The sequence below is a fragment of the Antrostomus carolinensis genome, unplaced genomic scaffold (assembly GCF_000700745.2).
Source record: "Antrostomus carolinensis isolate BGI_N321 unplaced genomic scaffold, ASM70074v2 scaffold8575, whole genome shotgun sequence".
NCBI classification, from domain to species: domain Eukaryota; kingdom Metazoa; phylum Chordata; class Aves; order Caprimulgiformes; family Caprimulgidae; genus Antrostomus; species Antrostomus carolinensis.
The window spans coordinates 91,286-115,180 of NW_010315686.1; the positions used below are offsets into that span (position 1 = coordinate 91,286).

The window sequence follows — 23,895 nt, forward strand, 5'->3', positions numbered from 1 at the left end:
TGAACTTCGTCTCCTTGTTTCTTCTCATGTATGACATTTGCTCACCATGTCAGTGTGACTAGTTAGGAATAAACCTGTCCAGAGGAGAAGGTCTGCAGGGTAACTCACCCCAGCCAAGAACTGTGGGAGTGCAGCTAGTGGTGGTGATGCTGCAGATGTCGGTGTGGCCTTGGGGTCCCCACCAGCCACCTCTGTTGTCCCCCAGTTGTCTCCATGTCATAGTCCTGCTGGTGGCTGCCAGATGGGATGGGACAAGGCAGGGACAGGTCTCCTGCCTGCTGCTCCCTCGTGACTGAGGCAGGATCTGTCATATTAATATCTCAGTCTATAACCTGTGGATATCACCTGCACAAAAGTGGTAGTTTATTTTAATACAGCCATTAATGGGGACATTTGCAGCAGGCAGCAAAGCTCTGTGGATCTGCCCTCACCCAAGACAGGGGGCACTGAAGCCTTTCTGAGGCTTTGCACTTAGGGGCGAGTTTGGCACACTTCTCTGAGGTATTTTTCCACTTTGTAATTTCACTGAGTCTGAGACATCTATTCTGTTATAACCTGTGCTGTAATCAGTGACATTGCCCTAGGATAATGAGTGCAAAACTGAGGTAAGCAAAACATAATATTGTTGTATGTTCACAGACAAATGTATGCTGATACTCTTCCTCCCCATCTCTTCAGGACTTCTGATTTAAGCAACTAATCATCATGTCTGACCCTGTTGTTCTGCGTAGCATCAAGAGATTGGGAGAGGATAACTATGCTTTTGACTTGGATGGCAAAGGTAAGAAGTTTATTCTTCAGTCAGCTCCTTATTTTATAAAGCATGTAAAATAGGTAGTGGGTGGCCTAAGTGGAGCAAATAGTCTGTGGAATAAATGTAGCGTTATGTGGTACCTGCCCTGCTGTTACGGGTATGCTGCCTGCAAAACAACTTTTCTGTAAAAACCACACATAACAATCCCTACTTACAGACAATCTTTACTTATCAGCCTACAAGTTCACGGTATCTACCTAGGTTTTTATACTCAGCACTTTGGTGTACAAGTAAAGGGCCCTTACTGGGAAAAAAAAATAAGTTCTGTCTTCCATAGTTTCTAGAACTGCTTTCAACAGCAGATTACAGACTGTAGTCATCCTTCTATTAGGCAGAATTCTTATGAGCTATTGCTATGTGAAGATCTGCATTCCTTCTCCTCATCAGAGCTTTTCCTCTTTTATTCCATTTTTCCTTTGCAATGTGCACTTTTCCATTTGGCCAATCCAATACAGCAAGAGTCAAGGAAAAACCTGAAGAGAAACTGCTAGATATTTTAAGTTCTGTTTATAAGACTTGAGAAAAGCAGACAAAGAGAGAGGTGTTAAATATTTATACTGAATGTAAGGTACAAAGGAAAGCAAAGCAGTAGCCCATAATGGAAGATAAATTGCAATACAGTGCAGTGTACATGCTCCTCACATAGAGTAAAAAGGGTTCACAGAAGGATTCCAGCACTCATATATCACCAGATTCCCTAAGTGTAAATAAATTTTGTATTTTCAAATTCCCTGATAGCTCTAGCCTAGTACTGGAAGTGTTTAAGCTTTCAATAAAAACATTCTCCTAGGACCCAATGAAATTCTTCAGACCATGCATGAAGTAGCCTGTGTTCTAAACATTGGCCTTATTGGGATTTAAAAATGTGGCATTCACTCCCATCTTCACTTGCTTTATCACAAATATGGGTGCTTTCAAGTTGGCTTTGAACAAAACACAGCTTGAGGAGTAGGAATGCTTTTTTATCTTGTTTTTTGTTTTTTTCTTTCTTTTAATTCATCAGATGTATTGTTAGAACAGTCAATGTGGATAACAACAAAGACTATGCAGTTTTATTTCACTTTAAATACTTTATGACAGATTATCTCCACAAAACTGGGGACTCATGTTGAAAGACAGTCCCTCTCGGAACTATTTTTCACAAACAAAAGAAATCAAAGCAAACCATACTACACTGAGTTACAGTGAATTATTTTCCCTGCCTAGACAACAGCTCAGATCTAAGGCAGTTTAAGGATTTGTTTTTCATTTGTTAGTTTGTCTTATATACTTATCACTTTTACTTGTAGGATTTTGGCAAAAGACTTTCTATTGGGACCAAAGCTATTCCTCTTTTCACAGTTGTTGTTTTTTTTTTTTGTTTTGGTTTTGTTTTTTGTTTTTTTCCTATCCAAATGAGTTTGCCTCTGCTTTCTCAGTTTGCTTTGAAACACACTGTGTTTTCTGCTTAATGTAGCGAGCAGTTTGTCGAACTGCTAAAGCACCTTTCCCAAAGCAAACATCATTGCTTTAAAACCCCACTGGCATTCTACTGATTGATCTCTTCTGCTCTGTAATCTCCAGTGAGGTTTGTTTCAATAACCATCTTTTGTACAGATTGGTAAGAACTAGCCCTCTCTGGATCAACCCTAGAACACTACATCTGTAGGTGTTGTTAAGAGCCAGCCTTATTTGGGAGCCTGGCAAATACAATTTTTCATCACTTGAATCAAGTATCAGATTTCATCAGGCTTAACTTTTACTGTGTTCTCACAATACAAGTAAAAAATAAAGTTCTTGACAATGTTCTTCAGCTTTTCCTTGATTCTGTACTTTTTTCAAATTGTAAAATTTCTTTAGAAATTTTGTTTATTTATGAAAGAGCCTTCATTCTGCTTTCAGAAATTTTCAAGCATTCAAAGATTAGTATAGCTTTTTTCTTTAGGGTTAATAAATTCTTTCATCTTCCCTACATTCTTTTCAATAAAAATCATATTCTGTCCTCTTTTTCTATTTTTTTCAGTTGTAGCAGTGTGGACTGTTACTCATCTGTTTCTTTCTTTCAAATTAAGCATAGTTAATGTCATTCCAAATTCTCCTCCTGCTTAGAAACTGCTGGCCCACAAGAGCTGGCTCGCAGTCCCTCACACTCTGGAATAGCACTGATATAGTCTTGTTTCCATCTTCAAGCTCATAGATTAAGGTTTCTTCACCTTTGGAGAATGCTTATTTTGCTCTCTAAATTGATATGACTCATAAAGCTATTTCACCAGACTCTTTTGTTTCTCTCATTTTCCTCCCAGTAGCCAATTCCTTCATTTTTTGCAAAACACTTTGCGTTATCAGCCTGCAGAGAAAGCTTTCTCTAAACCTTATCTTTTCTGATAAAGCCTGGACAATCTTCTAGAAATGGTTTCAAACTATTACAGCTGTTACCGGCTGCCAAAAATTCAAAAACTGCAAAGAGATGTCTCTTTTTCCTTCACAACCAGCTCTTTTCTAACACTAAATGATTCTTTTACAAAATAAAGCACTTCTGGAAAACGTCTGGGATTCCTGGGATAGACATATGTCCTTATTGACTCTTTTCTTTTTACCATCCCTGGGTAACAAACAGAGCAGAATAAACCCAATAAAGTCATTGTTAGCTAAAGCCAAATAAAGATGTCTTATTAACCCCCAAAAGGAAATGTAATCAGCTGTTCCTTCAGTCTCAAACTGCTTCCACCTAACATTGGGAAATGCAAAACCCTGGAGACAGTGGAAGAGTCTTCTTCCATTGAGTAGGGAAATGATGCATGGAGAATCTGTGGTTGCAGTGACTTCTTTGCACCATCTGTGAATTGTGATCTAAAGTTCCTCTGTGTTTACTCTGTGGGACGGGCCTCTGCATGATCCGTGTTGTGTCACTAGATGTGAAGAAAGGAAGGCACTGCTTGAAAAGCATACCATGATTCTGAACCTGGTGCTGAGCTGCCAAGTGCATCGTAAATGAGCAAGGTGCATATGCCCAGTGCCCTTAGATTATCCAAACTGTGCTGTAAATTAGGTCTTTAATTCGTTGTCATCTGAAGTGATGTACAGCAAATATTTTCTACATCAGCCCTTATGATGGCACTTCTTCTTTGGGCCCCCTGCAAACACAAGCTGTGCTTTACGTATGATGTATTTAAGAACATCTCTTGAAAGGGAGCTAAATCCAGACCTGTTCTGGGGACTAAGGAGTTGCATAATTATATCTTGTAGTATAATTCAGTTTCTCTAAACTGTGGCTCCTTAGAGAGTGTCCCCCAAATACACATCAGTGTGACAAGTTCATCTTACCCTCCAGGGGCACAGCCGCCCCTCTTCCACAGGATTTGCAGTCTCTTAAGTTGTCGGAAGGCAAAAGTGAAGAGCTACTGCTCCTCCTTTCAGGGAGCATGCATGGACTGCCAGAAGAGTAGTATTCCTTGATGAGACAGTGTCCAAGAGAACTAGCTGAATACTAACAAGCAGTTTGCAATGAATGAAAATGAGTTGACTCTTGGCAATAGTCTTGAATAATGTATATAGTGAAAACTATTTTGTCATCTGGGGGACTGAAAACTTGAGACTACTACTTCAAGAGAAAGCAGACATAAATTTATATAAACTTACCAGGGAATTTTTGGACCCATGTCAGTTCATGTCCCTGGCTAGGTGTATCAGGGGGAACAAGATGCTTGTAACTCAGGAATGATCAGGTCCCATGGGGTTCTAGGGTTTATGTTTCACATGTCTACAGAAGATTATGTACTTTAACAATAATTATTAACTAGACTGTGCATTTATTTTCCCTAACAGGTAACAGCTTCAGGAAATCAGAGTAAGTCATGTACACAAATGGACAGTTAGTATTTCTAGGAATGTCCAAATAAGTTAATGTCATTGGATCAAATTGATGCATTTATAGAATATATGTTATTTAATAAAAAGCTGTGCTCTAGGAGTTGAACTGCCTTATCTCATACCACTGACACACTAGACCAAAACAGTCCTAGAAACCTTTAAAAACACAGAGTAATGGCAGCAAAATACAGTCTTTCTTCTAAAAATATTTTTGATGTTCAAATTTATCTTTTTTTAGTGCTTTTAGTTTGAAAAATGAATTTTTCAGCAATTTTAATCAATCTTGATTAATTTATCTTAAAGCTTAACTGTGAGACTTTAAAATAAAAGGAATTAGCTCACATAATTTGAACTCAGATATTAAGATTTAAATATCGAATTCTAGATAGTTAAAAGCTGTGAAATGACTTAAAGACCTTGACCTTCAGCTATAATCTGAAATTTGAATGGGGTTAAGAGCCTCCTTTTTCCTAGATCCTGGGACAACTCTGTAGCAGACTGGACATCCTAAGGAGTGCTGTAATTTATGTCAGCTCTTTCTGACACAGTGTACACAGGCTGAGAACTACTTTTAGAATAAGAAAGCAAGAACATATCTTAATTTTTTGTTTTGTCAGGTTGTCCATCTCAGAGAGCACCAGCCCAGTATTCAGGGTCCACCATGGTCCTTGTACATATCTTGAAACCCGAGTTCTGTTGGACTTGCATATATAACACATGTATGGTCCTATCTACTACAGATATGAAGCTTCCTTTATGCTTTCTGGGATCTAATTTCTGAAAATTGTTCATGAAAAATATAGCTTGAATTCATTTGTTTCATAAAAAAAAAAAAAATCCAAATTCACAATCCCTACCCATTCATCACTTGAATGTACACAGCTGATAATTACCTGCTATAGTATGGATTCCATCCATAATGGTGCAACTAGTCCTTCAGATTTTAACTGATCATACAGAATAGCAACACATAATGTGAGCACTGAAAAAAGAAATGTATGGTAGGTTGAGAGAATCTTCTGCCACTAGGGACATATGAACATAAAGGCAATATAAGAAGGAATGGGAACAGGACCTTTTGCTGTCTTAAAGAAAGGACTAGCCAAAAATTTGGATGATAGGTTTTTCTCTAACTGACCTCCAGGAACTCACAACCTGCATTATAGCAACAGTATTTTGAGGAGCTTCTTATGAAACAAAGCGTAAACCTTCAGATCATTTTAACCTAACTTCCATTCCAGTCCCAGTCTAAAATTTAAAAGAACCATCAAATCACAAGTTCCAAAGAAATCTGAAAGAAACAGCTTGTCCCTTAAAATTCTGGGCAAATTATCTCTAAAATGTAATTTCAGAGAAGTAAACAAGAGAATAAAAGAATTAATGTAAAATATTATTCTTTTTGCTAGGAATTTATATACATATGAAGAACCTTTTATAGAGAAGAAAAGTAAAAAGTGAGTTAAGTTCAATTCTGTGTACTATCTTTGCATATAGAAGAAAATATATACTAAAATACAAGTTTATAATTTTATGTTTTCTGTTCTTGAAGGTCATCAGAAAAGAAAGAAAACATTATTCGTGTTGGCTTCTTTCAGCTGGTAATGAAAGCTGTGGCTATAAATATTTTATGTGTATTGTGCTGCAGAATAAGTGACAATAATCTATATGGTTGTTTTGGAGAATAGCTGTGACTAAGTCAAAGTTTTAAGGATTAAACCATTTGGCATGAAATTCTGTCATTAAAGTCAATAGGAATTTAATAGAACGTTTGTAATTTTGTCACCTTGGTATTGATTGTTGTTTATTGATATTTGTATAATCATTGTCTATTAAACACATTATACTGAGCCTACAGGTAGATATAAAGAAAAGAGTTCAGATGCACAGCAGGGGTCTAGGTGACCTTGGCTCATTCTTATTTCTGCCAAAAACTTGCTGTGTGATATTTAACAGATAATTTAGCTTCCTTTTAATTGCTCCATGGGTATTAGAAGATTTGGTAACTGTAGGAACTTGGAAATGCACAATACTGTATGGTATGTCTAGCTTCTGATGGGTCTTGGAATCCCATACGGTGCATCTAAATTTTAAAATTAATGTAGCAGAGAGGTGTCCAACCCAGCAGCATGCATCTGGGAGGTTTTATTACTCCTGTTTTGCATGTAGTCTAGGCAATTAGCCTGTAATGTGTTCACACTACTGTGGTCCTGACTGCAGTACTGGGCCAGTGCGGTTATATCCATGTGGCTTGTACTCTGCCTGGCTAAGTGTCTCCAGTCTTAGCTGAGTGGAGAGAACAGACTGTCCACACAAGGGGCTATGTCTGTCAAGCAGAGTCTTGAATTCTGTAACCTCTTTTGCACAGATGTTTAAGTCCTAAAGTGCAGTGGGTAAGCACAGTATCTTTGCACTAGATGTGCTGAGTTATTAGATAACACATATCTGTGCATTTTCTGTGTGTGTGGTTTTTGTTGGGTTTTTTTGTTTGTGTGGGAGGTTTTTTTTGTTTTTGTTTATTTTAATCAAGGGAATTCCTAGACTTCTCATGAGCAAGGTTTGCAAAACAGTGGTAGTGCTACAGTTTTCTTCTGATGTTTTTTGTAGAAAGGCCTTTTATTTATTTCTCTTTTATGTTAACCTACTTGTTTTTCCCTTCATCTTGTCTCTGCCTTAATGCCCCTTTTCCATATGTGCTCCAAATTCCCACCCTTTCTTCTCTTAGACATGTTATAGCACCTACAGAACCTGGACAGGTTCTTCACCAGGCTATGATTCCTCTTTACACTCCTATTTAAAAATATATAGCATTTGATACTGATGTTCCACATGGACAGTTTGATCTATATGTTTACGCATGACTTCAACCTGAGAATTAGACATCACACAATCATGACAAAGGTAACTTAAGTTGCTCTATCTTAGTTGAGTCACCAGCTGCATGTGTACATGCTCTTGGCCCATGGCAAATGTAAGGTAATATGGCTTAGCTCAATCCTTTTTTTTACTGCACACTATGTCATATTTCTATACATTTCTCCCAGATTAAGAGCCAATGCTCCGCTGCCTGACTCAGCCAACGTGTTTTGTAATTATGAGAACTTGCTCTGAGATACTGAGTTGGCTTTCTACCACAGCAACCCAGGCTTTTGAGAAGCTGGCTAACTCTATGCAGAGATTCTGCATAATGCCCTAAGGCTTTTTCCTCCCTTCTGTCTCCCTCTGTCCCCACAGGAAATCTGCAAAGCAGATTATATATATGAATTATAATTACTATTCTTAATCTTTTAGCTGGTTTCTGGAATTATGATAATGTGGAATGATATCGAGCTATTAATGTTTTATAACAATACATTCATTCACATGGTCAGATTCTGCTGTCAACTAAAAGGGAGCTCATAATAATTTATGAGGCTACAATCACAGGTGCAATTAGATTAGATTGGAGAGAGAGATTTATCTTCTTTCTGTATTGAAGATAATTCTGAAATTTAAAAAGGATTATTTTTGTATCTGATCCACCTGATTAATGATTTATTGGTATACAAGCAGCATGAAGACTGGCTCTCAGCAAAGACTGTATTTTTTTCCTGTTTCTTTAGTTTCGATTTTCTTCATCTATGGAAATTTTAATGATGGCTGTTGGTAGTTTCTGTGCTATTGTTCATGGAGCAGCCCAGCCAGCTGTGTTGCTTGTGTTTGGTGCAATGGCAGACACATTTATTGAATATGACATTGAAATGCAAGAGCTTAAAGACCCAGGCAAGACATGTGTAAATAACACCATAGTGTGGATTAATGGTACTATTCATCAGAATGAAAAGAATGTCACAATAAGATGTGGGTAAGTAGTAGATATATTTGTTTCTTTTCCTTTATTATTATGGCTTGCCCGAGAATGTATTGCCAGTTTAAGTCCAGCCTTCAAACCTTGTATTTTCTAACCATAAGGCAGAAAAGGGACATGGTTCTTGTTACAGAGTCCTGTTTCTGAGCTGGAGGTAGGGAAAGTCAGCTTGGGTTTTGGTCTTTCAGCTATAGATGTCAGCAAGGATAGTCTTTGATGATGATTGTTCTACTACACATTTGAGTTCATTAAGCTGATTGATGACACTGTAGGTGATAATGACTTCTGGTCATTCTGGTTTAGGACTTAGGTACCTATAGGTACCTGCTGACTTCTGAGCAAGTTAGCTAAACTTTAGTCATTGAAGAGAAATGAGCACTTCTAGAATGCAATTCATCTTAGCTTATGGGAGATGTCTAAGGCAGGTTAGATGAACTGCCCTATAAGAGTGCCTGTTTCATTCCATTAACTATAATAAATGGAGTCTAGATGATTAATTCAGATACAAATATCTGTCAAAGCCAAATTTGAACCTGTAACCTTTCCTAAGGCTCATTTTTCAGGGCATCATTCCAAGAGTTTTCTAATCTCTGAGTGACATTTAATTAGATATTTAATTAGAATTAAAAGTAACTTGTCTAAAGGTCTCTGGAATGCAGAGCACATGAGAAGTGATTCACATTCCTAGATGTATTTGCTCCAGGCTGTCCAAGCCAGCCCTCTGAGATGGGGCAGGCAGATAGAATACAGGATTTGCTACAGACCTCTGTTCTTCTGAAGCAACAACTACACACCAGACAGGATACATTAAAACATTTTAAATGGTATCGCATGTTTGTGTCAAGTACCTGGGTTGTTTCCATGATTGTTTTTTGCAAGAGATCATGTCAGGTGCATAGTGTTCCCTTTTGACATAAAATTTCAGTGTACCAAATTCTGGGTAAACAGAACAAAATTTGCTGCCTGCAGTATGTTTTTAAAAAGTTGTCTAAATGCATAACTGATAATGACCTGAAATGCCTATTCCCAAATAATCTAAATGCAATAGCAGCAACTCAATGTCCATCACTGATATTAGGAGTAATTTAATACTCCTACTTGAGTTAAAAGAAATGATCATTTCAGATTAGCAAGCTTATGCTATAAAGTAATACTTTAATTGACTTGAGCAGCCTTCATTTCTCTGTCAAACACTTCTTAAATCTAAGTGTTACTAGTTGATATAATGGCACAAAGCAAGTGCATTCAACACCTAATGAACCTCGTTGGGCAGCTGTTCCCTGAAACACCCTCTCACCCGTGCTGTTTCAGAGCATGCAGTCTGGTGGGGTTTCTGAAAGCCTGCAGGGCTTCTCCAGGATGCCAGAGCATTTCCTGGTACCTGCCAGCATTTTACCCTGTGCAACAGGCACAGCAAGCAAACCAGCCACTGCTAGTTATGGCTTCAGTATTGGGAAACAATGCCTCTGTTATCAAAACAAGCTGACTTGCCAACTGACGTTACTCTAACTTGAAGAAACATCAGATTAGAAATCTGTGAGAAAATTAAAACAGTATTGCTAACTCTTTTAATTTTTTTTTTTCAGGCTGCTGGACATTGAACAAGAAATGACCAAGTTTGCAGGTTACTATGCAGGAATTGGTTGTGCTGTACTTCTGTTAGGATACCTCCAAGTCAGTATTTTGTTCCCTATTTTGATTTCAAAGTTTAAATCGCTAAATTATTAATTTCATAATAATTATTTTCCCTTTAACTGCCTGGTCAGCTGCCCATTTGAGCAGAGCAGTTGCTTTCAGTTCTCATTGTTTCAGCTGAAATAGGTTAGCTCTGGCAATCTGAGACCTTGGATTTGTGCATGCATACCTTTTTTACAAGGATACATTTTACTCAGTGAGACAAATGCATGCTGCTCCTTTCACAACACAAGAAATACTTGCTCAAGTGTGGTTACTATGGAATCCACATGCCCTCCCAAAATAACAGCTGAAGGTCATGCAGATTCCCAGAGGGCATCTCAACTGTGTTGAGCCCTGTGTTTCTATTATAGAGATAATACAGACTAATACTAGTGTAAAACTACCGTTGGAGAAGAATGCTATATACTCTGTAGTAATGGTTCAGTCCTTATGACTGAGATGAGCTTGGATGATTCTTGCATAATCTGCTAAAGGGTCTGCTGCTTTTGAAGCTTTTTTTATAATCACAAAAAATCACATGTCATTGTCCTTCCTGAAAACTATCCGAGTTTTGCTGGGGTGGGATGACTGCCTTCCCTATATTAGTTACAGCTGTAGATGGAAAAACTTTGATCCATAGGACATTCATGTAACAGCACAAGTAATTTAATTTGCATCTCCTCTCAGCCTATCAGAACTGAGACAAATGCTTGATAAAATTGTTGGATTATTTAAAGACCAAAGGCACAAAACAACTATCATGTCTGTGTGGCTAGAATATATTTTACCTGAATAGTAATTTTATCAATAATTTATTGATAGCCAAATTGCTCCTTCCCATTTTAGCCAAATTGTTTTTTCCCATTTGTTGGAAGTAAAAAAACTTTTTCCTGCAATTTATCAGCCACGTTGTGCTCTTCCCAGATCTGCTTTTGGGTTATGGCTGCAGCTCGTCAGATACAGAAAATCAGGAAAGCTTATTTCAGGAAAGTAATGCGAATGGATATAGGCTGGTTTGACTGTACATCTGTAGGAGAACTGAACACCCGAATTTCTGAGTAAGTAATCTAGAAAAAAACATGCTGCAGAGAACATTTTGCACTTCCTTCCAAACACAACAGAGTGCCAATAACTAGGCAATTTGATAGACGCCTTCTAATAGAAAATATAGCTATGTTTCTGGCAGCAGGGACTAGGCTGATTATTTCCCCCATCTTTGAACTTAGTGCCGTAACTGTTAAGCCACAATTATTTCACTTTTGTGCCTTGTCTGTCAGTAAATGTGGGGGTCTTTTTGTTGGGTTTTTGGGTGGTGGGTTTTTTTGCCAGCTTGTCCTATTCTTCCCTTCTCCTCCTGTGCCCAGTTCTTTCAGAGTAATCTATAATTTGGATGCCACTGCACACTCTCCTGAACCCTCTCTCACTTCCCAGAAAGGTAAATTACATTAGGGGCACACTTTGCTTGTACTGGATTTTAAAAGAGAAGAGTGAGACTTGCTTAATCTTCTGCTAAAGAAGGTTCGAGCACCTACCTTTTGAAAAGGACCTCAGGTAGACGGAGAAACCTTCTTATCTTGTGTAAACATTTAACCCTGAGAAATGCAGAGTTTAAGGCTTGCTCCTTTTCTTAGTGGTTCCTGTTTACAGGCTGAAGGCAGCTGCGAGGTGAATGTGATGACTCTAGATGGCTCCCTGTTCTTAGGCGTGCCTGCCATAATAGTAGTCACATCTGCAGAAGATTTTTCTGTGGTTGAAGGGGATTTTATTTGCCTTTACTCACTGCCCAGTGGTATTTATGATTTTCTGTGGTGTTCATTTTATGAAGAATAAATGCCAAGTGTAAATTGCTGTGAGGAATTCCTCTGGCAAAAAATAGGAGCTGAGCATGTATTTGTCTAATAAATAACAATTAGTTCCATGGTTTTTTTTGAGCAACACTGTCCTGTGCCTGCTTTCTAACTGCAAAAAACATTCTCCAGAAGAAATATAAACATGTTCTTCAACTGAACTCTCTTAAATTTTTCAATAGAGGACTGTAATTTCACTTGATATATCAATGAGCTAACAACTTTACACTTTAAATCTCAACACCACTTGCTCCTATTTGTTCCAGGAGTTCCCATCTTCTAACGTCAGGGGTGAGGTAGTAGCCAAGAGTGGCAGAAGTATAATGACTGTTTTGCTTTAAGACATTTGTCTGTGTTGGCAATGCATGAGAGAGAACAAATGATGTCTGCAGCTGCCTAGGGGTCAAACGCTGTTAACTGCTGCACCACTATCCCCCATGTGATAGAGCTGTCATGTTTTCTCACTGCCTCCAGTGATAAAGTAGCCTTCCTCAGTTTTCCCACTCTCCCTCTCATTTAGAGAACAAACTACCTGGTACAGTGGAGAGAGGAACTGGGGAGTGGTGGAAGGTAGAACTAGAAGAGAGTTACAGCCCTCCTCCCTTTTCCTGTATCCTCAGCAAGGTGGTATGGTACATTATCAGTGCCCCATGATGGGAAGAATGCCATATCAGCTGCACTGCTTTTCTATTATCAGATAGCTGCAACCAGCTGTGATGTCTCTGCCCCTTCCTTTGAACCAGCTAGTGAATGAGTCTGCTGGCAGGATGACTTTTCCTGGGAAAAGACAGTATCGTCTCTGCAGTATTAATGCATAAAAGCCTTCTTCCATTGCAAAGGCACCAGGTGTTCTAACTGTAGCCCAGGGTCTTTGGAAGGGTTGACAGTGGAAAGAATAGGGGTGAGGAAGGGCCCTGTCCAAGGCAGAGCAACTAAACCCAAGTTTGTGGCCAAGACCTGCAATGCAAATAAAAGGTATACTCACTAATCTTCTGTTGGTTTTTTTTGCTGTTGTTTTTTGTTTGTTTGTTTATGTTGGGGTTTTTTTTCCAGTGATGTTAACAAAATTAATGAGGCTATTGCTGACCAAGTAGCAATCTTTATCCAGCGCTTAACCACCTTTGTCTGTGGATTCCTACTGGGATTTGTCAGTGGCTGGAAACTGACTTTGGTTATCATTGCAGTCAGCCCTTTGCTTGGGGTTGGAGCAGCTGTCTATGGCTTGGTAAGTGAATTGTGAGAGGGTCATGTTGAGGTATGATGAGCAAGGAAGGTCATACCATAGAGAGCTGGGAGGAATGGTGGAAGAGAAGGCTATTACACCCCTTTAAAATCAAGAGGCACATTATGGTCACAGCAGCATTGGGAGTGGGGGAGCAAGGAGGTGGGCTTTGCTCCTGCTTAGCTTATTCTGATTCACAGAATAATATACCCTGCTTCTAAAACAGGAGTGTAAGCATACCTTCTATTGGGTCCTGTGGATGGATATTATGGTTGCTGAGATCAGAACCTGGCCTGCATCTTCTCTTTATTACTACACATCTGGTTTAGATGGTTACTAGACACAGGGCTTGATTTCTATATGTAGAAGGGGCTTTTAGAGACAATCAAGTTTTGGAGCTGTAAAATAGTTGAAAACAACTGCTCAAACTTACCTTAAGCTGTCCCTGCTGCTGGCAGCTGCTGCGTCCTCTCCCAGTTGTTCCTGTTCTGCTCCTCCACCTGCTCCTTACAAACTTTCTGTCACTGTGCAGAGGTAGGACAGTGAAGAGCAAAACTGCAGGATCCTCTGCTCTCTCACCTCCTATCCCACACCCAGCAGGGCTGGGCAGTTCCTGCTCCTCCTCTGCACTGTCTCACACTCTGCTCTTTGGTTGGGTTCAGCCCTTTGGCTGTCTCATTTCTTCCATGTCAGAACTGTTTGCTATCATTTTGCTATCAAACATCTACTGTAACTCTGACTAATTTATTGTCTTCCTGCTCTCCTTTAGCACCTTGCTGGCTGCAAATAGATGACATGAATAATGCCTCAGTGTGAAGTGGGAGAACAGAATTCTGGCAGGGAATGAAATAAACCCCCAAATGCCTCTTTCCTTCATTGCAATTTCTTTCTGAGTATATTCCCCTTTATGTTTGTAATTTTCCCCCTTTTCATTCTGATTTCTCTGTCCCCATCTTTCTTTTCACATATCCACTGTTAAGTGTTTCCTTCTTATAAGCCTTTCCAACCCAAGTCCTTGTTTTTCACCATAAAGAAAACAGACCCAAGGTCAATCTAGCCTGGTTTTCCGCCTCCAGAAGTGGCTAATAGATGCCTGGGGTAGGGTATTTGAAGAGAGAAAGCAAATAATGACGCTTTACAATTTCTAGTGATATGTCAGTACCAAGCCAATGTGGTATCCTTGTGTAGAATTCTACATGACTATATTTTCTTCTATTAATTTGAGCATTTTTTGAGCCTAAGTAAGCTTTTGGCATCCAGTGTGCACTGGGCTGCTGTGTAGGGACCTGTTTGCTATCACCCCAAGAAAAAAAGTACAGTGATGGAAAACATCTGTTTCCATTGTCCCCCATTGGTGCAATTACCTCTTCTTCCTGAAGCTGGGCTCTGCCACAGTGGCTAAAGGGCTGCTCTTGCCATTTAAGCTCCTGCTTCCTCCCATGATGCACAAATCTTCACTCAGTTTGCTTAAGCCCAGCTAGCAGCAAGGAGAGAAAGCAGGTGTTGTCAGCTGTTCTTTCTAGCTACCTGGAGCAGAGCTGTTGGCCAGAGGGATAACTATTCTACAAAACATATGCTACAGAGGTATATGCCATAATACTAGAAGACAGAGATCTTTGAGTGTGCAGCATGCCTAGTAAAAATCTGCTCAGAGCAGAGGAGGTGACCACAGGCAGAGCACTGCTTATCGCTGTCCTTGTCTGCACCTACAATTCAGGTGTAACCAGCAATTCTTACACTTTTCTAGGCTGTGGCGAAACTAACAGGCCGAGAATTAAAGGCTTATGCAAAAGCTGGAGCTGTGGCTGATGAAGTGCTCTCATCCATCAGAACAGTAGCTGCTTTTGGTGGGGAGAAGAAAGAAGTTGAAAGGTTTGTTTGGACAATTGTAAGGTCTCTGATTTCTTTTTCCTGTAGCAACATAATGCTGTAATGCACTCCAGAGTCATGGCAATTAGTCTCTAAATTCTACAACAATGACCATCTGAATTATATGCATGTATTTTACAGAAACTGAGGTTTCAAATAACATTACATATGCAAACCAGTATCATAATTCAGTCAATCACTGAAATAAAACATCAGCAATACTATCTTCATGTCATTCCCACTTGTAGGAACCTACTGTCAAATTTTCCCCTAAACATTTTCTGATATATCACTTTGCAGCACATCTGAAAACTTTATGTACTTTCAGGCTAAGTAAGAGAACTATTTCCAGCAAGACATGATGATTTGATGATATTAAGCTGCAAATTCCTCTTAAATTCATTTAAAACGTAACATGGCTATAGGACGTGCTCTGAAACATTGTCCAGATTCTCAAATCCCATATTACTCTGCTAAAACCCCAGACTTCGTGGTGAGGTATCTGCACTGTCTGGAGCATTTCTTGTGCTTATTACATAGAGTATACAAGGATTTCATTATCTGGGAGCATTGCAGGTTTCAGCAGTGGTCTCTCACTTCAGAGAGAGGGATATCAACCCTATGTGAACCCTCTGCTAACAGTCAGTCTTTGAAGATGACTTATTTTGCTGGTCTTTGCCAGTTTTTAATTTTCTATTAAATTTCATGTCATCCCCTTTTATTTTTCCCTCTTTCTACAGATACGATAAGAATCTGGTGTTTGCTCAGCACTGGGGAATTCGAAAAGGAATAATAATGGGATTATTCACTGGTTACATGTGGCTTATAATTTTCCTGTGTTATGCATTAGCCTTTTGGTATGGCTCTAAACTTGTCCTTGAAGAAGAAGAGTATTCACCTGGCACTCTTCTACAGGTACCCATTTTAGTTTGATGCAACTTTTCTGGACTGCTTCTTAAAACATTGATTCTGGAACACATATTTGTAGTGTTGCAGTATGTAGTGGCTCAGTGGTAACAAACACTAGATGCATCTTTTAAAGATCATTACTTAGTATATGTATGAAACTATATGGCACCCCTGGATAAGATTTTTAAAAAATTCCATGTTTATTTTAAAGATTAGAAATGCTGCCTACTGCAATCAGAATAATGCATTTGTTTGAGAGCCTACTACACAATTGGTGGAGGCCTGAAACTAGCTTTCCCATTTTGTGGGTCAGCATGTGGCTTCTGGGATATTGCCTTCTCTGAAGAACTTACTTGGTGATGAAGAACCTTATTGTGGTAAAGAGAAACCTGACCAAAGAAAGTTTTATCAAATCTGACCTCACTCTCATTAACAATTTCTGTTCCTTTGAATCACCATTTTTTGTTGATTCTTGCCCACCCAGCTCTATAGATAACAAAGAGTACGTAAACACATACACTGATAAAAACACGCATGGCTGTGGGTCCTGCAATGTATATAAAAACCATACTAACCTGCATGGCACTCATGCATCCACTTCTGTACACTGATGACCTAAATGCAATAAAACCAACATCTAGAGATATTTGGGTTATTTGCTTTTAAGCAAGAACTGCCCAAATGGCAGGCTCCAGGCGAGACCCAGAGTAATTTTTTCCTGAACCTTGGTAAGTCCTGGGTGTTCTGGTGAGACATCTATTTCTGATCCTTCCCTGCCTGTTGCACACCATGGTTGTTCCCAACCACCAGCAGCATGCAGTGCAAAACTTCCTGTTAAATGGAGCTTGGTAAATTACTTCAAGAACATTGTAAAATTGAGTCATTCTGTTCAAGGAGGATGTCCCTCACAGGAAATCATTTGCAACTGCTCTTGACACTAGTAGTTGATACAAAGTAGTGCTATGAAACACAAAGTGAGCAATTTCCTTGCCTTGCAGTGGTAACTATACTTCAGTGCTTTCAAATGACAAATGGCAAGCAGCAGGGAGCTACCCTGTAGCTGAAAAATTGTAGTTATCAATGGAGATACTATCCCTTATGCTGCCCTTCCTCTCTCAGTTCCCAGTCATCTTTCTTGTACTTCATGTTTTCTACCATACACTCCTAGTCTGGCAGGGGAAACAAAGGGAGGATTTGTAGATACAAAACATTTAAACATGCTTTTCCTAGTCTCTGGAAGGCTGTTGTGCTCCAGCCATACTTCATTGAGGTACACTAAGCGTTGCCTTTCCTCCTTCTTCTATCACATGTATAGAACCTGCTCTCTCATGTTCATGATGGATTCTGACATGCATATAACCTACTTGCTTGGGGACCTGTTCACACAAGAAAATTAGTTTGTAGTAAAGCTGAGTATGAACTTATGTCATGATCTATACATCACAGTGTAGATATTTGCAGTGTGAAGCAGGTGTACAGTAGGTTCTTCCACTTTAGCCATGAGGTTATTCTCAGTAAAGATCACTATGGTACAAGGAAGAACTGAGTCCCGTGTACTTTTGTTTCTTTCTCAACAGCAGTGTTTCCTTATACACCCTGACCACTTATCCTGACTACTGCTTGTGTTATATTCAAAAGGCTAGCTGAGTCCTTGATTGCTTCTTAGCAGAATTCTCAGATATTGCCCAACTACAACAAAGGATTACACACCAGTTCTAATGCTCAGGGTGAATGTTCAAACTATTAGCTACAACAAAGCAAAAAATTGACTAAAAGCCTACACCAAAGACACTGTCCAAACCTTTATAATCTGCTCTGTCAAACCACCTCTGTAAATGAAAAACTAGTAAAGTAGAGTAAATGCTAGGGAAAAAAATGTTCATTCTGACAAACACACCCTGGTATATTAGCACTGAGAAGAATAAACTACCTTTACAATATGATGCAGCTCATTCCTGAACAGACAATTAATGTATTTGCATGTCTGTAGTCTATAAGTGGCAAATAAGCCTTTATCTTTTGATGTTCACCATGTTTCTTATCAGAATTGCCAACATTTTCAGCTTTACATGGTTCTTCTCTACACTTAAGAACCTTTATAAAAACCCCTTCACAGGAATTGGAGCATTAGAAGCTCTTAATGAAATTTTAAGCAAATGCTTTTGGCATTTTGATTGCTGTGCTCCAGCTTCACTTGCTTCTGATCTGCAAGGCCAGACTTCAAGGCTGAATTCTTGAAGTGTCCTTTGGTACTTGATCTCTCCATCTGCCTTCATCAGCCATCAGTCCTTCCAGGAAGAGTGGATGCTGTGGCTCATTTTCTCTCATGTTGTCCTAGGCTTAGACCAAAAGGGATCCTGAGGCTTTCAGAAGAGGGACACTAGTGAGTAACTGTTCCCTTCGGTTCTTGGAAAAGGACTCGAAACAGTGAGCATGTTGGGTATGTGCTACCCACAGAAACTGTCCACTTGCACTGATAGAATAATTTCACCTCAAATACTGGCTTATCCAGTGCTGGTAGCAGTGCTGTTTCTGTGTGAGATGGAGAAAAACATTCTCTGTAGCTGTTAACTGCTCCAGAAGGAAGTTTTATGAATAGTGGACAACTCAGGAACTGCAATATACAAAGACTAATACAGTGTTTTAAGCTTATTTCTGTTTTTGCATTGTTGTAGCCTCTCATCTGCTTACTGGTAAAAGACATCTCAAAAATAATCTACTTGCCACCAATGTTCAGTTCCAGCCTTTGTTTCAAAGCACAGGCACCCAGTCAAATTGAAGTGACTTAAAAATACATCAGTGGCACCTCAGTAAATATCTGGGTGTACACGCTTTTAGGCCAGGGCAAATATGAGATAAATTGATTTACTTCAGCCCAGAAGCGAAGTTGTGAAAGACAGTGAAAATCCCTTCTAAAATTCATTTGTTTGCTTTCTTGTGGGCTAATTATGCTTATATAGTGAATCACTGCAGCTCAGCTGACGCACAAGAAGTTATTAAGCCACCGTAGTTTGATTTGCCTAGGCTCTAAACTGTAATAAAAATGTGACATTGTATTTTGTGAATTTTTTTTTCCATTTCTTCAGGTTTTCTTTGGTGTTTTAGTAGGAGCTTTAAATCTTGGCCAGGCATCTCCCTGTCTGGAAGCCTTTGCCACTGGCCGTGGGGCTGCAGCAAACATTTTTGAGACAATAGATAAAGTAAGTAATGAATTTCTAAGCTGTGTCACTTTGTAGTGAAAAAATAATTAAATAAACCTCAAGCGGTAGTAGTTTTATCTACTGTGTAAATGAGAAAAAATGAGTGCAATTAGAGAAAAATTGACTGTGCAATAGAAAGGTGTAGTGGTGTGCACCCAGGCTCAGAGAGGGTATTGAACAGATTTCTTTAGTGGCCTATTTCTGACTAATGAAGTTTTACCTCAACCACTGCTGTTTCTTACTCCCATTTCTCCTTATGTACAGTTACTAATCAGTGCTGGCCCATGGAAAGTGTACAGGCAGGCAGGCAGTAATAGTCACCCTGTGACCAAACTTGCAGCGATCTAGCTCCCAGCCTCCAGACGGCATCAAAAGATGTGGCTTTGTTGGCGTTAGTGGCAAAGGTGGCCTCTGTCACCTGTCCCAGAACTACCTTGAGTTAAAATGAGACCAAGGCATTGGTCATGCAGCAGTCACACATTTTAATCACACTATTACCTAGACAGATAGATATTTGAAATAAGGTTGTATGAGAAAATCTGAGACACACTGGCATTTATTGATGAGGATTCCTTTCAATATCTGTATAAATTTAGTGGTTGGAAAAATACAGTCTACAATACCCAAAGCCTGTCCAAAAGTGTGTGAGACCCAAAGCACTTCATGGGAAAACTTCAAATCAGGATTCCAGCTCTTAGGACTGGGTGTGCAAGGATGGAGGTATTAAATGCAAAGTGGTGAACCATGCAGATTTTCAGCAATGAATTGGTTGTTCAGTGCTATAGGGAAATGTTTATATGAGCAAAGTAGTGCCAATTTTTTCCTGAGAAGCTGGCTAAATTAACTTAGTCAAAATGCCTCACTCGGTCAGCTATTCTGTTCCAGCAAAAACTAGCTGAGTGGTTGACAGTGGTAATTGCAGTAAGCCTAAAATGAGAAGAGAGTGCGTTCATCTTGCCCATACTACCCACAGGTAACAACTCCCCCATCACTGTGGCCTTCAATTTCATGTCCCTTGCCTGCTAGCCCTGGGGGCAGAGCCTACTGCTGGCTCAGTGCAGCCACGTGCTGTTCAAAAAGAAGTGCAATGGCTTTGTATGGTATTGGGAATATTTATCTGCTGCAGCAGTGTTGGCTGTTTAACAGCAAATAAATAACACAGTAAATTCTATCCTAGAAACCCACCATTGACTGCATGTCAGAAGATGGCTACAAGCTGGATAAAGTACGAGGTGAAATTGAATTTCATAACGTAACATTCCATTATCCCTCCAGACCAGACGTAAAGGTAATTATTCATCATCCATCCTGTGAACACAGTTAGTGTGAACAATCAAAATATCCCAGTTCTGCCAGCAATTTCTATATTGTCAGTAGAGCTTGTTTTCCAAAAGACCTGATCCTTTGTTTAAAAGTAGACTAAATAATTATTCTATTAAAGCATTCTTCTACTTACCATTCTTCTTATTTTACCATTCTGACATGTCCATTGCCATGCATATTCCTTGCTGCTGAGCATAGACTCATAGTAATTTCAGACAAATTCACCTGCATACAGCTTCTCTTACAATCAGTTATGCACTTGTATGAGCATGTGCTAGGATATGATGCAAAGTAGTGAGCTGAACAGTGCAAGGAGATTCTATAAAACTCTTCCATTACCCTGGGGATGTGCTGCATGACCCATTAAAATGCTAGGAAAGGTACAGGAGCATTGGCTCTATACCCCATTATTTCTCTACTGCTGTGTTTGAATTGACAAATTCTCCTTGGAAAAGCAAAGTATTGGACAAGCAAATGAGTGTTATTGCTCTAAAGACAGAAGCATATGAAGTATCAGGTTTTTCTACATAATTTCACTGTTACATTCTTAATATTTATGCTTTAACAGACATTCATAATACATGTACAATGTTCTTCAAAGGGGATTTACTGCCAAGTTCTCCAATGGTATTAACTTGGCTAGTTCCTTATGATGAACAACAGGAACAAACAAAGATCAAAATCTGCCTACCTGTCATGGAAAACGGTACTCTGCATTTATAAACTCTTCAAACAATGTAAAAATAGTTGTCTTTCTTTTTGCTCTTTCTTCATAATATTTTTCTGAATTTTGTAAAATTGCTTTGAATCTCCATTTTAAGATGCAGAATATACCCACTTGGCTGTATGACTGTGAAAAACTAAAATGGATAGACTCTGTTTCTTTCTTTTTTTTTTTTTCTCTTCAGATTTTGGATAACCTTAATATGGTGATTAAAGCAGGGGAGACAACAGCTTTTGTTGGAGCTAGTGGGGCTGGAAAAAGTACAACAGTACAGCTCATCCAGCGTTTCTATGACCCCACTGATGGCATGGTGAGCGCACCAGTCTAGAATGTGTTTCTCTAGCCTTAGGGACTTGAAAGAACAACACGGTTTCTTCTCCAAGGTGGGAGAAGAAACTCTTTTCTTTTCTTTTCTTTTCTTTTCTGTTCTTTTCTTTTCTTCTTTTCTTTTCTTTTCTGTTCTTTTCTTTTCTTCTTTTCTTTTCTTTTCTGTTCTTTTCTTTTCTTCTTTTCTTTTCTTTTCTGTTCTTTTCTTTTCTTCTTTTCTTTTCTTTTCTGTTCTTTTCTTTTCTTCTTTTCTTTTCTTTTCTGTTCTTTTCTTTTCTTCTTTTCTTTTCTTTTCTGTTCTTTTCTTTTCTTCTTTTCTTTTCTTTTCTGTTCTTTTCTTTTCTTCTTTTCTTTTCTTTTCTGTTCTTTTCTTTTCTTCTTTTCTTTTCTTTTCTGTTCTTTTCTTTTCTTCTTTTCTTTTCTTTTCTGTTCTTTTCTTTTCTTCTTTTCTTTTCTTTTCTGTTCTTTTCTTTTCTTCTTTTCTTTTCTTTTCTGTTCTTTTCTTTTCTTCTTTTCTTTTCTTTTCTTTCCTTTCCTTTCCTTTCCCTTTCCCTTTCCCTTTCCTCTTAGCAATATATCCTCTTGTGCATTTCAGGGGAATGCTGAACAGTCTCATCAAAAATAATTATGTGTAAAAGTGTTAGGAGAAAATAAAAATTCAGTGCTAAAACTAAGTAAAAACTATACCCATGTATCGTAATTCAGGAGTGACAAATAATTTTCAATCCTGGAAAACAGTATTGAACATTTAATCATTATCCCATAATATTGCTTTAGTATATGCAATTACCATTTAGTAATGGATTGGCTAAGAATATGAATTACATCTATTAACAGTCTCATCCCATTCATGTGTTCCTAATTGGCACAAACTGCATACATGGTGACCTGTATTTGAGTGCATAAAAGACAAAGAACCAATTTATTGTAAACATACAGTCATAATTTTGATGATTACTTTCCACCTGGCTTTGTTTCTGAGGCCAAGCAAAAAGAAGTATTGGGAAATGAAATCAAAGGGCACAAAGGCCCAAGAACTGCCATATACTACTGCCACTGCATTGCTTTCTTTTATGTATGAAAGCAGTTTTTCACATTGGTCATGGAAACATAGCAATACAGGCCCTTCATTTCAATTGTGTCTGTCTCTGAACTGGAGGGGATAATATCTCTGACTTTTTTTGTCTTTTTTTCTGTCCATGTTTTAATTGGCTTCTGTAGATTACCCTGGATGGCCATGACATTCGTTCCCTTAATATCCAGTGGCTACGCTCACAGATTGGTATTGTTGAACAAGAGCCAGTGCTGTTTGCCACCACAATTGCAGAGAACATTCGCTATGGTCGGGATGAGGCTACCATGGAAGACATCATCAAAGCAGCCAAACAGGCCAATGCTTACAGTTTCATCATGGACTTGCCGCAAGTATGCTGTGCCTTGTAAAATGTTTGGCAGAATTTGATGGAAAATAGAGAATCCTTTTGTCCCTTCCCCTGCAGCCATTAGTGCTCAGGTGGAAGGGCAGAAGATTAATATAGATGATAGGCAGCAACCTTTCCTTTGACTAGAGTCCATTAGGTCTTACTACATGTATAGAAAAAAAAAAAAAACCCCACACAAAAACCAAGAAGAATGAGTTCCTCAGGAATCATATGCACAACATTCAATATCATGGTAATAATCATAGCATGATTTTAAAATACATATTTTTTCATGCTATAGAGATCTGTTTCTGCTCAGGCTGAAAGCAACTTAGAGTCCAGACTCTCACTAGCCAGCATATGGTTTTGAGCAGTCTGTACTGATCCTCACAACCTCATCTCTTTGTATGAGCTCCTCTGTGAGTTAGAAGGAGGTTCCCTCTTCCCCACTTCCTTCCCTTATGATGCCAGGGCTTTGACCAGTCCTACGTTATCCTCCTTAAAAAGCCCATATTTGATAGTACTGGGCTGTTTACTTTTCTAGAATGTTATTTTGCCAAGTAACTTCTCAAAGGTATATGTTACAACAGTGAACCTGCTTGATAGGATTCAAGTACCATTATCTAATGTCAGTAGGTACTGTTTATCCTCCATCTATGCATTCCCAGGCTTCCAGGAAACTATTCATAGAAATACTGTGTAAAGGTCCCTGTTTGTTTCCTGGAAATGGAGGAATAAACAAGATTAGGCTCTAGGTGAATATAATTATCCTGGCTCTTGAGATGCTAGGCTTTATGTGTTTATTTAATTCTCTATCTGAAACCAAAGCCACCAGAGTATGATGTCCATGAATCACAGACACAGTGTTT

At 38.8% G+C, this 23,895-nt stretch overlaps 1 protein-coding gene across 1 annotated transcript in view; it reads left to right on the top strand.

Annotated features, from left to right (window-relative positions):
• The first annotated feature begins 705 nt into the window (after positions 1 to 705).
• ABCB11 (ATP binding cassette subfamily B member 11) overlaps positions 706 to 23,895 on the top strand; it is a 43,271-nt gene continuing 20,081 nt past the window's right edge. Inside the window, 14 exon segments of the mRNA XM_029084964.1 lie at positions 706 to 781; positions 4,619 to 4,640; positions 6,070 to 6,117; positions 6,213 to 6,261; positions 8,263 to 8,504; positions 10,094 to 10,181; positions 11,109 to 11,242; positions 13,085 to 13,256; positions 15,001 to 15,125; positions 15,863 to 16,037; positions 19,118 to 19,231; positions 20,409 to 20,519; positions 21,463 to 21,588; positions 22,827 to 23,030. Of these exon segments, the coding sequence (XP_028940797.1) occupies positions 706 to 781; positions 4,619 to 4,640; positions 6,070 to 6,117; positions 6,213 to 6,261; positions 8,263 to 8,504; positions 10,094 to 10,181; positions 11,109 to 11,242; positions 13,085 to 13,256; positions 15,001 to 15,125; positions 15,863 to 16,037; positions 19,118 to 19,231; positions 20,409 to 20,519; positions 21,463 to 21,588; positions 22,827 to 23,030 (1,686 nt within the window).